The following is a 17,838-nucleotide window of genomic DNA, read 5'->3' on the forward strand; positions in this document are numbered from 1 at the left end:
TCATCTTTGGATGATGTTAGTTATTAAAAATTTTGAACAGAGTAACTATGAAAAGTAGAAATTGCTAGTGTTTAGAAGAATCTTAGGAACAACCTGACATAAGATATTAAGCTTACTAATTAGTATACATTAAAAATTTTGGGAAGATGTATATTTAGCTTTTATGTTAAGAGCAAATAAGCCAAAGACAGTCTTTTAATAAAACCTTAACAGTTCTTAAAATTTTTTTGAAACATATTGGAGGGGAAAAATTAATGTTTGGATAAGAAAGTCACAGATTAAGATAACATGAAGAGAATTCAGGCATTAGGTCATCCAGCTTATTATTCAGTTCAATTTATAGATGAAGCTGAGCCACAGAGAATGTAAGTGATTTTCACAAGACCACACACCTTGTTTTAGACTGGAGCTGCTACGCTCCTTGCTTAATAATCCAGTGTACTTCTGTTATAAGCACATTGTATTTAAAAAATAAAAACCTCTTACATAGTACCCTTAAGAAAGGAAGATTTAAAAATCTATTTTTGCACATTCGATAAACATTTAGATTAAGTATTCATTGTGTTAATTAAAATTTCTCTAACTAGAATATATTTTCCTTCACCCCTACCTCTTCCTGTTTGTTTTTTGCACCTTTCTGGAAGAAGTGATACACCCGTTGAGGCACAGCGGCCTATAAGCAGTGAAATCCTGGGCCAGAGTTCAGTTTCAGAAAAAGAGCCTGCAAATGGAACACAGAATCCAGGACCAGCTAAGCAAGAAAAAAATGAGGTAATATTTAATATACCTAGTGTCTTTTAGAATTATTCTCTGTGGAAGAAATAATAGTATTTGCTTGGATAGAATGTAAAAAGAATTTTTCAATATTTGGAAGTAGGTGAGAGAATATCTAGACTTTCTTATTAAGTCATTTTCTCCCCTTTTCCTTAAGGACATATGGTATTTTTAGTTGTCATGTATTTTGGAGTATTTTTAACAGGTGAATTTATTAACAATCTAAAATACCACAGTTTACATTAATCTTACATATTTCAGGACTCAAGTAATTGAACTCACATTAAATGTGGATAGCTTGTATTTTTAAGACATATCTTACTGATTAAATTTAATGAACAGGAAATTATGACATTTATAATATAAAATACTTTTATCCAAGTTTTTAGAATTCCAAATTATTTTTCTGTGGTGATTTGGAAAAGAAATTGTATGATAAAGGAGAGTATAAATTTTATCTTATATGGTATGCCATTTAGAAGAGGTGAAGAGGTAGTTTTAATAAGTTCAATAAATTTTTTTGTCTTCAACTAAATATTAAGAATGAAGTAGAAAAATTACTATTAAAAATACATATGAATATGGACCAAACAACAGAACCCCAAAATCTATGAAGCAAACATTGGCAGAGTTGAAGGGAGAAATAATAGTTGGAGACTTCAATACCCCACTTAATGGGTAGAACATCTAAACAGAAGGTCAATAAGCATATGGAGTACTTGAACAATACTATAAACCAGCTAGACCTAACAGACATCTATAGAACAACAATATTATTGCTTTGGAGGATGCACCGTTTTTTTCACCCAGAGGTGCCTGTATCAGTCTTTATAGAGGAAGTTGTTTTCTTAGACACCTCAGGTCTGTGTTAGTATTCCTAGTGTTGGTAAGTTTATGAATATGTGAATACTAACAATATGTGAATGCAAATATATAAATAAAGTGATACTAACAAGAAAAAAAGAATAGTCCAACACTAACAGAATACACATTCTTCTGAAGTGCACATGTAACATTCTTCAGGATAGAGTGTATGTTAGGACCCAAAACAAATATCAATAAATTTTAAAAGATTGAAATCATATGAAATATCTTCTCTGACTACAATGGAATGAAGCTAGAAATTAATAACAGAGGGAAAATTGGAAAATTCACAAATTTGTAAAAATTAATGCACTCTTAATTGATGGGTCAAAGAAATCAAAAGGGAAATTAGAAAATACCTAGAGACTAGAGACTAATAAAAATGAATACAACATACCAAAGCATACAACATTCCAAACTTAAGAGATACAGCAAAAGCAGTGCTCAGGGGAAGTGGATAGCTGTAAATGACTACATTGAAAAAGAAGAAAGATCGCAAATCAATAACCTAACTTTATGCCTTGAGGAACTGGAACAAGAAGAACAAATTTTATCAGAAGGAAGAACGTAATAAAGATTAGAGGGGAGAAAAATAAAATAGAGAAGAGGAAAACAGTAGAGAAAATCAGTAAAACCAAAAGTTGGTTCTTTGAAAAGATCAACAAAATTGACAAGTGCTTAGTTAGACCAAGAAAAGAGAGAGAGAGAGGCACACACAAATAAGTAAAATCAGAAACGGATAATACATTTTTTGTATTATAATATGTATTGTAATACATATTATTTACAATAATAAAATGGATTATAAGAGAATACTATGACCAATTGTAAGCCAACAAATTAGATAGCCATGTTGAAATGGACAAATTCCTAGAAATCACACATTACCTAAATGACTCAAGAAGGGTGCCTGGGTGGCTCAGGTGGTTAAGCCTCTGCCTTCGGCTCCAGTCATGATCCCAGGGTCCTGGGATGGAGTCCCACATTGGGCTCCCTGCTCAGCGGAGAGTCTGCTTCTCCCTCTCCCTCTGCACCTCCCCCTGCTCATGCGCTCTCTCTCTGTATCTCTCTGTCTCAAATGAATTAAAAAAAAATCTTAAAAAATAAAAAAAAAACAAATGACTCAAGAAGAAATAGAAAATTTCAACAGACCTATAACGAGTAAAGAGATTGAATCAGTAATCGGGGCTTCCAGCAAAGAAAAATCTAGGATCAGATAGCTTTATGGGTGAGTTCTACCAAACATTGGAGGAAGGGTTAACATCAGTCCTTCTCAAAATCTTCCAAAAGTGTGTAAGAGGAAGGAATACTTCCTAACTCATTCTGAGGCCAAGTCCAAATGTAGGCATTACATGAAAAGAAAACTACAGACCAGGGCACCTGGGTGGCTCAATCAGTTGAGCATACAACTCTTGATTTCAGCTCAGGTCATGATCTTAGGGTTGTAGGATCAAGCCCCAAGTTGGGCTCTGCACTCTGCATGGAATCAGCTTGAGATTGTCTCTCTCCTTCTGCTCCTCCCCCCATGTGCATGCTCTCTCTCTCAAAATAAATAAAATCTTAAAATCTACAGACCAATATTTTTCATAAATAGAAGCAAAAATCCTTTAACAAAATACTAGCAAACCAAATTCATCAGCATATTAAAAGGATTATGTACCCTGACCAGGTGGATTTATCCCAGAATGCAAGGTTGGTCCAACATTAAAAAAAAAAAAATCCGTGTAATATATCACATTAATAGAATGAAGGACAGAAAAACATCTGGCATCTCAATTGATGCAGAAAAGGCATTTGACAAAATCAAACACTCTTTCATGATAAAAGCTCTCAGAAAACTAAGAAAATGGAATTTCCTCAGCACAGTAAAGTTCATTTATGAAAACCCCAAGCTAATGTCATACTCAGTGGTGAAAAACTAAAAGCTTTTCCCCTAAAATCAGGAACAAAGACAAGGATGCCTGTTTTTACCACTGTTCTTCAACATTTACTGGAAGTTCTAGCTAGGGTGATTAGACAGAAAAAAGAAATAAAAGCCATCCAGATTGGAAAGGAAGTAAAGCTAATCTTTACTTATAGATGACGTGGTTCTATTTATAGAAAATCCAAAGGAATTCATAAGAAAGCTACTAGATTTTACAAACAAGTTCAGCAAAGTTGCAGGGCACAAGAACAACACATAAAAGTCAGTTGTGCTTCTACACTACCAGCATTGAACAATCTGACAGGAAATAAGAAAACAATTCCATTTGGGGCACCTGGGTGGCTCATTTGTTAAGCGTCTGCCTTTGGCTCAGATCATGATCCCAGGGTCCTGGGATCGAGCTCCACATTGGGCTCCCTGCTCCGCGGGAAGCCTGCTTCTCCCTCTCCCACTCCCCCTGCTTGTGGTTCCCTCTCTCGCTGTGTCTCTCTGTCAAATAAATAAAATCTTAAAAAAAAAAAAAGGGCAGTGGAAAATAATGTGTTGGTGGAGAAGTGGAGAATTTGAACCGTCATATGTTGTTGATTTGAATGTAAAATGGTGCACTTTGGATGGGTGGTACCTCAAATATAGAAATAAATATAGCTAAAACATAGCTTAAATATAGCTAAATATTGAATTACCATATAACCCAGCAATTCCACTCTAATCCACTCTAAAGCATTGAAAGCAGGACTCAAACAGATATCTTTATATCCATGTTCATAGCAGCATTATTCATGGTAGTCAAAATGTAGATATAACCCAAGTGTCCATCCACAGATAATGGATAAACAAAAGTGACATATCCATTCAATGGAATATCATTCAACCACAAAAAGGAATGAAATGCTTACATATGCTACAACATGGATGAACTTTGAAGACATCATGCTAAGTGAAATAAGCCAGACAGAAAAGGACAAATACTATATAATTCCACTTATATCAAATATCTGAAATTAGCAAAATCATAAAGTAGAATAGAGGTTACCAGGAGCTTGGTGGAGGAAGAAATGGGAAGTTATTGCTTAATGGTTACAGAGTTTCTCTGAGGTTGATGAAGAATTTTGGAAATAGATAGTGGTGATTATTGCACAATGTTGTGAGTATAATTAATGCCACTGAATTGTACACATAAAAATGGTTGAAATGACGAATTTTCTATTTTACCAACAATAAAAAATTTAAAAGGACACATAGATAATTTTGTCTCAGGGTTATTGCTGTAGGTTATGAAGTAGAGGAGGATTGTTACTACTTCCTGGAAAAGGGGAGACAGTTTTAGCTTTAGTTAGCTGTATGGGACTCTTCATTAAGCTTATCATCAGTGTGGGCCAATTTTAGAGATGATTGACTTGTTCCAGGGTAACCCCAGTTCACATGATCCATGTAATGTGACCGGACTCCAGCTTGGCAGGGGCGTCTTTCTTTGCCAATACTGGAATTTACTAAATACCTAAATCCTGTAAGTTTGGGTGCTATATAGTTCTTTTAGAAGAATGAACTAGAAATGTTGAGATTAAGTTTACTATCCATTTTATTCCACTTTCTTGTGAAAGGCCATTTGTTTTTTTTTTTTAAAGATTTTATTTATTTATTCATGAGAGACAGAGAGAGAGAGAGAGAGAGAGGCAGAGGGAGAAGCAGGCTCCAAGGAGCAGGGAGCCTGATGTGGGACTCGATCCCAGGACCCTGGGATCATGACCCGAGCCGAAGGCAGACGCTTAACCATCTGAGCCACCCAGGCGCCCTTGTGAAAGGCCATTTGAAACCTGAATTAAAGTATTGTTTTTGAGGGAAATTTTTAAAGTTTCTCTTTAGAGTAACCTATTGAACCATTTACATGCTCAAATTAAGTGTTGGACAAAGTCATTATTGTGTTTATTAAATACTAATGTAGTCTCTCAGTATTTTTTTCAAGCGGTACAGATCTAATTCCATGACCCCTTGTGACTGCTTTAATTTGTATTTTTATTTTGGGTTTGTCAAAGATCCAGGATGACCATTCATTTTGGTCAATCTCTTGCTTTAGAATAAAGCAAATTAACTCATCTACTTGACTATAAAAACTCATGGATACTATATTATTTTTCAAAGAGCAATGTATTAAGTGTTTTCTAATTGTTAAATATAGCTACTTGTATATTTCATCCAGTGTTTATAGAAGTTACTGTTGGGTAGGGACATATATTTAATCATAGTCTGCTCAAATATATTTATACTTTTTCTACTATTTTTAAGCTTCGAGATTCAACAGAACAATTTCAAGAATATTATAGGCAAAGATTACGCTATCAACAGCATTTAGAACAGAAGGAGCAACAACGACAGATATACCAACAAATGCTGCTCGAGGGAGGTGTGAATCAGGAAGATGGTCCTGATCAGCAGCAAAATCTTACCGAACAATTCCTTAATAGGTATGTCTTTCAGTCACTTTTTAAAATATAAAGTATTAAGGAGGGCATGTATTGCATGGAGCACTGGGTGTTATACGCAAACAATCAATCAGGAACACTACATCAAAAACTAATGATGTATGGTGACTAACATAACATAATAAAAAAAATTATTTCAAAGCTATTGAAAACATGCAGTGACTGCTACTTTCCACATATAGTTTGAAATTTAAAGCGTTTTACGTGTTTCAAGTAATGGGGAGTTACGGTATATCTTCCACAGCATTCTGAGTGTTCATCTAATTTTGTTCTTCTTCCCTTTAAACCTTTTTTCACTTCTAAGCAACAAGAGCAGAAGTGTGGTGATTCAACTCACAGCTGGAAGCAGATAGCCAGGTGGATCCAGCTATCCCAGGGTTGTTGAGATCCTAGGGGTCCTAGTTACTTACTTTCTTTTTGCTTATTTCTTCACCTACTTCACAGAATAGCCATGAAGATTAAATGAGTTAATCTATGCAAAGTGCTTAGGATAGTACCTGGCATATAGTAAGCACCATATTAAGTGTTCACTATTGTTTTTGTTATTTTGGGTCCTTAACTTTCAGATTCTTTAGAATTCAATATATTAAAATTATTCTTATAATTTCTGCCAAGACAATATGCACTTATATTGTTTTTAATTATAGGAGATATGTGTGTATGTGTATAGATAGATAATAATGTGTCTTTTTAAAAATCAGTAAACTAAAATATGTATACTTAAATGAGCAAAAGGTTGTTAGAAGATTAAATGAGTTAATATATAAAAAATTACTTAGAATAATTCCTAGCATATAGGAGATGTACCATAAAATATAGGTTATTATTGTAATTATGATTAGGCAGTGTAGTAGTGACTGTTAGTTCTTTACTTAATTCAATAATACTGGAAGTAATCTGCTTGATACTCTGAGGGTTGTGCAAGCCAGCCTGAAATTGATTCTGTCTTTAAACTTTCACACAAGGAATGGTTATAATGGTAATCTAAAGAGTCTAAATATGCTTCTGAACATTGCATTTGAGGATCATTTTCTTATCACCTCTGATAAGTCAGTGGCTTATCAGAATTATCCTATTTTCATCAACTGCCATTTCTGGTTCTTAGATGTCTTCTTCATATCCATAAAGGCCATGGTTGCAGTTGGATTTCCTGACCATTTATTTTTCAGTGCAAGCAGATAGCTAGCATTAAATCAGAAGAAAAAGTGGCAAGGTTCTGTGATCCTAATAGTGGTAAGGGATCCTAATACCTAAAAGTGGTAACTTTTTCCTCAGAAAAAGTTAAACTGTTCAAGATGGTTTGTCCTTCCTTTAAAGACAATTATAAATAGAATTCAAATTATTTCTTGTTATTTAGCTTTTGTAAATTAGTTTCATATAAATTCTCGGTTGTTCTCTCTTATCATCTGTTTTTTTCTAACAGTTTAATATAATACTTTTATTCAACCCTTTTTTCTAGGCCCTTAGTTTTATATATCTGAGCCAGTACCAGCACTATTTTTTTTTTTTTTAAGATTTTTATTGTTTACTTGACAGAGACACAGCGAGAGAGGGAACACAAGCAGGGGGAGTGGGAGAGGGAGAAGCAGGCTTCCCGCCGAGCAGGGAGCCCGATGCCGGGCTCCATCCCAGGACCCTGGGATCATGACCTGAGCCGAAGGCAGATGTGTAACGACTGAGCCACCCAGGCGCCCCTGATATTAGCATTTTAGACTTTATACTTAGTGTTTCCCAAAATGACTTGACCTCAGACTCATTCTTTATGGGGAGCATTTCACAGGATTAGTGTTTCGTAGGACACAATTTGGGAAATGCAGCCTAGTTAAAATTATTAACATATATATTTAGTAATGGCTGCCAATTCCTTTAATAACATTGAACTGCTCTTTTATAAAGTCTTTTCTAAGCCCTAAATACACACACACACACACACACACACTCTAATGTTTAATGTAGGAAAACTAGAAAATGCAATAAACCATAACACCTCTTGGTAATCATACCCCTTGTGTACTCCTCTCTCATATTGAATCTAGGCTGTAGAAAGTGATGCAGGGCCAGTTCTGGGTCTAAATCTTAACAGAGTCTGTCACCTTCCTCTTTGTGCTGTTTGGAGTACTGAGTCCAACAAAAGAAGTCCATCTACCCTGATACAGGAAGACTTGTGATGAGGGAAAGACCTTGAGGCTGACTTGTTTTGCTTTCTGCTCTCTGTCCTTAGCACCTAGATCAGAGCCTGGCAGATCTGTGTAGAATGAATGAATGTGTGACTAATAGGATGCCACTTGACTTTGTCCCATGATGGCCTACTCTAATCATACATTTCCTGGTTGATAGGATATTACTAGAGATATGAAATGAAAATAGCTTGTTTTGTATTGTTGGTGAGAAATTTTGGTAGTGGTGATATTTTTGTTGACTATTTTGGGAAATTAAGTTTTAAATTGAAAATTAAACCAAAGATACTGGAGAAGAAACAGATTTTTTTTATGTTTTTATGGTAAAATATGGTAAAATATCTATATTTTACAGTGGCATACTATAGGAAAATTTGGATCTTTCAGTATCTTGGTTATGTGTTAAGCCAATGATGGTAATTTTTTAGTACTGAACTTACCATTTATATATTATTTGTGCCTGTATTTACCTTCTCAAACTTTTAATCTTTTACATATATATATTCATTTATTTTTTATTTATTTATTTGAGATAGCATGTGAGAGAAAGAGCAGGAGCGGGGGCGGGGCATGGGGTGCAGAGGGAGAGGAAGAAGCAGACTCCCCCGCTGAGTAGGGAGCCCGAAGCGGGGGCTCCGATCCCAGGATCCTGAGATCATGACCTAAGCCAAAGGCAGACGCTTAACTGGCTGTGCCACTCAGGTGCTCCCTCTTCTATATATTAAGAATGTGATTAAGTTTTCATTTTAATGTAATTGCATTGTTTTATTTTATAGGTCCATTCAAAAGCTTGGTGAATTAAATATTGGAATGGATAGCCTTGGTAATGAGGTGTCAGCGCTCAACCAACAATGTAACGGGAGCAAAAGCAATGGATCTAATAATTCTTCTCTAACTAGTTTTGCTACACCACCCCAAGACTCTAGTCCGAGATTAACACATGATGCTTCAAATATTCACACAAGCACCCCGCGTAATCCTGGATCAACAAATCACATACCTTTTCTTGAGGAATCACCTTCTTGTGGAAACCAAATGTAAGTACTTTACTTTGTAAAACCTGGAAATATTAACATCCTATTAATGATTGGAAACCTAGAAAGTTGAACTTCTCTTTGGAGCCTTACAAATAAAAGTTTTTGGAGCTCATTACACACCAAATCTTTTTCTAATCTGTCTTTATTTTTCCGTATTCTCTTCTACTAACTTCTAAATTTCTTAGGAGTCTTTGTTCTCCTATTTTTATTTTTTCTTTCTCACTAACACTAAGACAATTCTATTTTTTATAAGTCATTTTATTCAGAGATCTTACAGTTTTATCTTCTCCCTGATTTTCTTTCTTCTTGCCATTGATACCTTTCAACCAATAATATTTTAATTCACAGACTGAGGGCAGAAGATTTTTTTTTTTTTTAAAGATTTTATTTATTTGAGAGGGAGAGAATGAGAGAAAGAGAGCACGAGAGGGAAGAGGGTCAGAGGGAGAAGCCGACTCCCTGCTAAGCAGGGAGCCCGATGCGGGACTCGATTCCGGAACTCCAGGATCATGACCTGAGCTGAAGCCAGTCGCTTAACCAACTGAGCCAGCCAGGTGCCCGAGGGTAGATTTTTTAAAAATTTTTTGTTATGTTAATCACCATACATTACATCATTAGTTTTTTGATGTAGTGTTCCATGATTCATTGTTTGTGTATAACACTCAGTGCTCCATGCAGAACGTGCCCTCTTTAATACCCATCACCAGGCTAACCCATCCTCCCACCCCCCTCCCCTCTAGAACCCTCAGTTTGTTTTTCAGAGTCCATCATCTCTCATGGTTTGTCTCCCCCTCTGATTCCCCCCCTTCATTCTTCCCCTCCTGCTATCTTTTTTTTTTTAACATATATTGTATTATTTGTTTCAGAGGTACAGATCTGTAATTCAACAGTCTCACACAATTCACAGCGCTCACCATAGCACATACCCTCCCCAATGTCTGTCACCCAGCCACCCCATCCCTCCCACCCCCCACCACTCCAGCAACCCTCAGTTTGTTTCCTGAGATTAAGAATTCCTCATATCAGTGAGGTCATATGATACATGTCTTTCTCTAATTGACTTATTTCGCTCAGCATAACACCCTCCAGTTCCATCCACGTCGTTGCAAATGGCAAGATCTCATTCCTTTTGATGGCTGCATAATATTCCATTGTGTGTGTGTATGTGTGTGTGTGTGTGTGTGTGTGTATACCACATCTTCTTTACCCATTCATCTGTCGATGGACATCTTGGCTCTTTTCACAGTTTGGCTATTGTGGACATTGCTGCTATAAACATTGGCGTGCAGGAACCCCTTCGGATCCCTACATTTGTATCTTTGGGGTAAATACCCAGTAGTGCAATTGCTGGATCATAGGGTAGCTCTATTTTCAACTTTTTGAAGAACCTCCATACTGTTTTCCAGAGTGGCTGCACCAGCTTGCATTCCCACCAACAGTGTAGGAGGGTTCCCCTTCTCCACATCCCCACCAACATCTGTCATTTCCTGACTTGTTAATTTTAGCCATTCTGACTGGTGTGAGGTGATATCTCATTGAGGTTTTGATTTGGATTTCCCTGATGCCGAGCGATGTTGAGCACTTTTTCATGTGTCTGTTGGCCATTTGGATGTTTTCTTTGGAAAAATGTCTGTTCATGTCTTCTGCCCATTTCTTGATTGGATCAGTTGTTCTTTGGGTGTTGAGTTTAAGAAGTTCTTTATAGATTTTGGATACTAGTCCTTTATCTGATATGTCATTTACAAATATCTTCTCCCATTCTGTGAGTTGTCTTTTGGTTTTGTGGACTGTTTCTTTTGCTGTGCAAAAGCTTTTTATCTTGATGAAGTCCCAATAGTTCATTTTTGCCCTTGCTTCCCTTGCCTTTAGTGATGTTTCTAGGAAGAAGTTGCTGCGGCTGAGGTCGAAGAGGTTGCTGCCTGTGTTCTCCTTTAGGATTTTGATGGACTCCTGTCTCACATTTAGGTCTTTCAACCATTTGGAGTCTATTTTTGTGTGTGGTGTAAGGAAATGGTCCAGTTTCATTCTTCTGCATGTGGCTGTCCAATTTTCCCAACACCATTTGTTGAAGAAACTGTCTTTTTTCCATTGGACATTCTTTCCTGCTTTGTCAAAGATTAGTTGACCATAGAGTTGAGGGTCCATTTCTGGGCTCTCTATTCTGTTCAACTGATCTGTGTGTCTGTTTTTGTGCCAGTACCAGACTGTCTTGATGACAGCTTTGTAATAGAGCTGGAAGTCCGGGATGCTGCTGGCTTTGCTTTTCTTTTTAAATATTGCTCTGGCTATTTGGGGTCTTTTCTGGTTCCATACAAATTTTAGGATTATTTCTTCCATTTCTTTGAAAAAAGTGGATGGTATTTTGATGGGGATTGCATTGAATGTGTAGATTGCTCTAGGTAGCATTGACATCTTCACAATGTTTGTTCTTCCGATCCATGAGCATGGAACGTTTTTCCATTTCTTTGTGTCTTCCTCAATTTCTTTCATGAGTATTTTATAGTTTTCTGAGTACAGATCCTTTGCCTCCTTGGTTAAATTTATTCCTAGGTATTTTATGGTTTTGGGTGTAATTGTGAATGGGATCGACTCCTTGATTTCTCTTTCTTCTGTCTTGTTGGTGTATAGGAATGCCACTGATTTCTGTGCATTGATTTTATATCCTGCCACTTTACTGAATTCCTGTGTGAGTTCTAGCAGTTTTGGGGTGGAGTCTTTTGGGTTTTCCACATAAAGTATCATAGAAGGCAGAAGATGTTTTATAACATGTTGGGATGATTGCAGCAAAACCATCTTCGCAGCTCTGGCAGTTACCGCAATTGAAGACATCGTGCATATTTATGTTTTCACTAATCAGGGAAGATTTTTTATCTTGCTATCCTTAGTAAACAAGTGTTAATTTATGCAGTAGGAATAGTTAAGGAGTATGTTCTTCATCTATTCTTTTTTTTTTTTTTAAGTTTTTAATCACCCAGTGCTCATCCTCACAAGTGCACTCCTTAATCCCCATCACATGTTTCACCCTTCCCCTTGCTACCCACCTCCTCTCTGGTAACCATTAGTTCCCTATAGGTAAGAGTCTGTCTCTTTTTTCCCCTTTGCTCATTTGTTTTGTTTCTTAAATTCTACATAAGAGTTTCTTCATCTCTTCTTCTTCTTTTTATTTTTTTTAAGATTTATTCATTTGTCAGAGCACAAGCAGGAAAGCAGCAGGCAGAGGGAGAAGCAGGCTTCCCGCTGAGCAGGGAGCCCAGTGCAGGGCTCGATCCCAGGACCCTGGGACCATGACCTGAGCCGAAGGCAGATGCTACACCGACTGAGCCACCGAGGTGTCCCTTCTTCATCTATTAGCATCAGATACCTTTGAGAGTGTATAATTTGGCCTTCGGATGCTTACAGAAATTAGATTGGCCTTATAAATTTTGTATGAAAAATTCTGGTTTTATATTTAAGAACAGAAGTTTATCTAATATTTACTTCCTAATTACAGTTTCTATAACTGTACTTTTGCACTCCCCAAACTAGAACTCAAATTTTAAAATTGATTTTTTTTTTAATTAAAGTAACATACATACATGTTTTAAAAAGACAGCACTTTGAGGCTATCTTATCCATCTTTGTGTATGATTTCTATTTCTGGTAGGCTGCCATTTTCAACCCAGTTAGCTGTTTCTTGTGCTACATATCTCCACATTTCTGAATAACGTGCTTCTGTTACTATTTTTATTATGTCTTGATTCCCTGTCAGTTAGATTTATCTACCATACTCCTCACCCACAATACATTCACTTTGTCTGCTCTTTCTTTCCAATATATATCAGTTGGGTGGCTCAGTCGTTAAGCATCTGCCTTCGGCTCAGGTCATGATCCTGGGGTCAAGCCCCGCATTGGGCTCCCTGCTCCGGGGGAAGCCTGCTTCTCCCTCTCCCACTCCTCCTGCTTGTGTTCCCTCTCTCATTGTGTCTCTGCCAAATAAATAAAATCTTTAAAAAAAAATAAAATCAGTGATCAGTGTTAACATTACCATGCCATGTAAATGTTATTTACATCTGAGTCATGTAATATAATATGATTATGTTTCCTTTTCATACAACTTTTATTTTTCATGGAGACATTAATTGCCTCATTTTTTTGTGTCTTTGTATGTGTGCACGTAATTTTCTTAGTACCTCTCACTAAACTCTCTGTTGATCGCTTGACAAAACTGTAAAATCCTAAAACTTCTCTCATTGTAGTACTAAGTATCAGGTAGTTGTCTCTTTTCCATTCTTCCCCCACTGGGAGACATCCGCCAAGATCACTCTTGCTTCACTTTATATTCAGTACCTCTGGGCCATCTTATTCAGGCCTGAGAGTGCTGAGACTTCCCTTCACCCTCTTCCTGGGAATTTCCTTTGCCTCTTCTCTGTATTGGATTACATGTTTTCAGGATCTCATGTAGTCTCCTGAAAATGGGCACATTAGAGGTAAAGTTTCTGAGACCTTGCATGTCTAAATATTTCCCATTTTATTTGTTAGTATAGCTGAGTATAGAGGCCTAGGTTGGAAATCATTCCATTCCTTGGGGTTTCAAAGGTATTGCTACATGTTTCAGTGTTCTTGTTAAGAAGTCTGATGCCAGGGGCGCCTGGGTGGCTCAGTCGTTAAGTGTCTGCCTTCGGTTCAGGTCATGATCCCGGGGTCCTGGGATCGAGCCCTGCATCGGGCTCCCTGCTCTGCGGGAAGCCTGCTTCTCCCTCTCCCACTCCCCCTGCTTGTGTTCCCTCTCTCGCTGTGTCTCTCTCTCTCAAATAAATAAATAAAATCTTAAACAAAACAAAACAAAACAAGAAAGAAGTCTGATGCTATTGTGACCTGATCCTTTGTAGGAAGACTGTTGCTTTTTCCATCTGGCATTTTTTAGGACTTTCTCTTCCCTGATGTTCTAAAAATTTCATGATGATGTATGTCAGAATAAATCTATTTTCCTTCCATTCTTCTGGATACTAATGGGCTCTTTTAGGCTAGAAACTTAAGTTCTGGGAAGTTGAAAAAATAATTTTTATTTAGCAGTTTCCTCACCTCCATTTTCTATTGGTTGTTTTCTACCATATTTTTATTTTCTAAGCTCTTATTCTCTAATTTTCCTTAAAAAAATTTTTTTAGGTCTCATTCTTGTTTCCTGGATTTATTATTTCCTCTTACATCTCTAAGAATTTAAATTATGTTTTTGTAGGTTTTTTTTCCTCCCTCCTTCCAAATTCCTTTTTCTGTTTTTTTAAAGTTTTTATTTAAATTCCAGTTAGTTAACATACAGTATAATACTAGTTTCAGTTGTACAATTTAGGGATTCCACACTTACATGCAACACCCAGGGCTCATCACAGCAAGTGCACTCCTTAATCCCCATCACCTATTTATCCTTTCCCCCTACCCACTTCCCCTCTGGTAACCATCAGTTCTCTGTAGTTAGAGTTTGTTTCTTGGTTTACCTCTCTCTCTTTTTTTTCCCTTTGCTTGTTTGTTTTGTTTCTTAAATTCCACATGTGAGTGAAATCATACGGTATTTGTTTTTCTCTGACTGACTTATTTCACTTAGCATAATACTCTCTGGCTCCATCCACATCATTGCAAATGGCATGATTTTATTCTTCTTTATGGCTGAATAATTATTCCATTGTGTATACCACATTTTCTTTATCCATTCTTCAAGCCCTGGACCCTTGGGCTGCTTCCATAATTTGGCTATTGTAAATGCTGCTATAAACATATCATTTTATATGCGTGTATCCCTTTGAATTAATGTTTTTGCATTCTTTGGGTAAATATCTAGTAGTGCAATTGCTGCATTGTATGGTAGTTCTATCTTTAACTTCTTGAGGAATCTTCATACTGTTTTCCAGAGTGGCTGCACCAGTTTGCATTCCCACCAACGTGGAAGAGGGTCCCCCTTTCTCCACATCCTTGCCAACACCTGTTGTTTCTTGTGTTGTTGCTTTTAGCCATTCTGACAGATGTGAGGTGATATCTCATTGTAGTTTTGATTTGTTATATCACAAAGCTGTAGTGATCAAAACAGCATGGTACTGACATAAAAATAGACACATAGATCAATAGAACAGAATAGAAAACCCAGAAATGAACCCACAACTATATAGTCAATTAATCTCTGACAAAGCAGGAAAGAATAACCAATGGGAAAAGGATAGTCTCTTTAACAAATGGTGTTGGGAAAATTAGACAGCAACATGCAAAAGAATGAAACTGGACCAGTTTCTTGTATCATACACAAAAATAAATTCAAAATGGATTAAAGACCTAAATGTGAGATAAGAAACCATTAAAATCCTAGAGGAGAACACAGGCAGCAAACTCTTTGGATATCTGCTGTAGCAACCTCTTACTAGATATGTCTCCTGAGGCAAGGGAAACAAAAGCAAAAATAAACCACTGGGACTTCATCAAAATGAAAAGCTTCTGTACAGTGAAGGAAACAATCAGCAAAACTAAAAAGTAACCTTTGGAATTGGAGAAGATATTTGCAAATGACATATCTGATAAAGGGTTAGTATCCAAGATATATAAAGCACTTACAAAATTCAACAACCCAATTAAAAAATGAGCAGACCGGTCCACCTCTGGAGGCAGGAAGTGCCGGCCGCCGCCGCTGTCGCGCCACAGCCCAGCCATCGTCGCCGTCGCTCATCGTCTCGCGCAGGGCAGCCCAGGTTCTGGTGTCTGGCGGCGAATTAAATAGCCACCATGTCGAGCAAAAAGGCAAAGACCAAGACCACCAAGAAGCGCCCCCAGCGCGCAACATCCAATGTATTCGCCATGTTTGACCAGTCGCAGATTCAGGAGTTCAAAGAGGCCTTCAACATGATTGATCAGAACAGAGATGGTTTCATTGACAAGGAGGATTTGCATGATATGCTTGCTTCTCTAGGGAAGAATCCAACTGATGCATACCTTGAGGCCATGATGAATGAGGCTCCAGGGCCCATAAATTTCACCATGTTCCTCACAATGTTTGGTGAGAAGTTAAATGGCACAGATCCAGAAGATGTCATCAGAAACGCTTTTGCTTGCTTTGATGAAGAAGCAACTGGCACCATCCAGGAAGATTACCTGAGAGAGCTGCTGACAACCATGGGAGATCGCTTTACAGACGAGGAAGTGGATGAGCTGTACAGAGAAGCGCCTATCGACAAAAAGGGAAATTTCGATTATATTGAGTTTACGCGCATCCTTAAACATGGAGCAAAAGACAAAGATGATTGAAAGAACTTTAGCTAAAACCTTCCAATTGCTTTGTCTTACTCCGTTTTATTTCCCAGACACTTTCCCCCACCCTCATAGACCTGTTGCATGCAACGTAGTTTCACAGCTTGGCCTCTTTTTTTGATGTATTTATTCTAGACCTTTCTGCCACTTAGCACTTGTATAATCAAACTGCAAATGGGGTTGAGGTTGTAAATTGTGCTGAAAAAGAGATTGCGAATAAAAATCAACAAATGTGAAAGCCCAGGAAAATACATCCGGTATTTCTGGTTTTGCTGGATTTTTACACTTTTATATAATAAAAACACTATTTTGAAATAAAAAAAAAATGAGCAGAAGACATACATACACATATTTCCAAAGACATACAGATGGCCAACAGACACATGAAGAAATACTCAACATCACTTATCAGGGAGATACAAACCAAATTCCTTTTTCTGTTGTTTTATTTTCTTTTTAAGATTTAATTTATTAGAGAGTGCTCTTGCACAAACAGGGGGGAGGGACAGAGGAAGAAGCAGACTCCCCAGTGATCGCAGAGCCTGACTTGAGGCTTGATCCCAGGACCTTGAGATCATGACCTGATCTGAAGTCAGACACTTTACCAACTGAGCCACCCAGGCACCCCACTTTTTCTGTTTGTTTTAGTCTCTGACTTTTATCTAGGAGGCTTTCTTCAAGTATCTGGAAATCTTTGACTATCTGTAAAGAGTGAGGCATAAAGAGAAAAAAAAGCTGACTGGGAGGAAGGCTATGTATATAGATGGATCTGTCTCCATGATAAAAAGTGATTAAGGGGAAAGTAAGGGGAAACATTGTTTTATTGAAGACTCTCAACTGTCAGTTTCTGTTAGTCTTTTCTCTTGGGCCAGATAATTTTCCTAAAGAGCAATTCAAGTTCCTGCCTGGGTTAATGTTTAAGTATAGCATCCAGGATTCTAGAACTCAGCAGGGGAAAGCTACTTGACATCCCACCATAAAAATTTTAATCTCCCATCCAGAAGAGCTTCTCACTTCCTCCTTTCAACTATGCTTGGTGACATTGAGTCCCAGAGCCTCTGAATAAATGGCTTCAGACAGTTACTTTGGGGTCAGTGTGGGTCATTTGCCAAAAAAATAAATATTAGAGATTGAAAGGATCAATTTAGTTTCTGTTTTATATTCAGAGTAAACTTTATTTGAATTTCTATTCATACAGCTCATCAGAACATTCGGTCATTAATCCACCTCTTGGAGATTCTTCAGGGAATCTATCAAGGTCAAGAGGGGAAGAGGTAATACTTTGGGGAAGAACTTTTCATTATTATTTTTATATATAC

The 17,838-nt window shown here is 37.2% G+C and overlaps 1 protein-coding gene and 1 pseudogene across 3 annotated transcripts in view; both read left to right on the forward strand.

The window, feature by feature from the left end:
- Nucleotides 1–17,838, forward strand: part of WDR47 (WD repeat domain 47) — a 58,821-nt gene that overhangs the window by 27,958 nt on the left and 13,025 nt on the right. For 2 of the 3 annotated variants that reach the window (XM_025872338.2, XM_073896205.1), the window contains 4 exons: nt 645–771; nt 5,846–6,024; nt 8,996–9,256; nt 17,718–17,793. In XM_025872338.2, coding sequence (XP_025728123.1) covers nt 645–771; nt 5,846–6,024; nt 8,996–9,256; nt 17,718–17,793 — 643 coding nt within the window. The remainder of the gene's footprint in view (nt 1–644; nt 772–5,845; nt 6,025–8,995; nt 9,257–17,717; nt 17,794–17,838) is intronic. The other variant, XM_025872339.2, reaches the window with a different exon arrangement.
- Nucleotides 15,902–16,770, forward strand: LOC112824467 (myosin regulatory light chain 12B pseudogene; annotated as a pseudogene).

This window comes from Callorhinus ursinus, unplaced genomic scaffold, assembly GCF_003265705.2.
Source record: "Callorhinus ursinus isolate GAN/ISIS: 27379988/994484 unplaced genomic scaffold, GSC_fseal_2.0 scaffold9, whole genome shotgun sequence".
Lineage (NCBI taxonomy): Eukaryota > Metazoa > Chordata > Mammalia > Carnivora > Otariidae > Callorhinus > Callorhinus ursinus.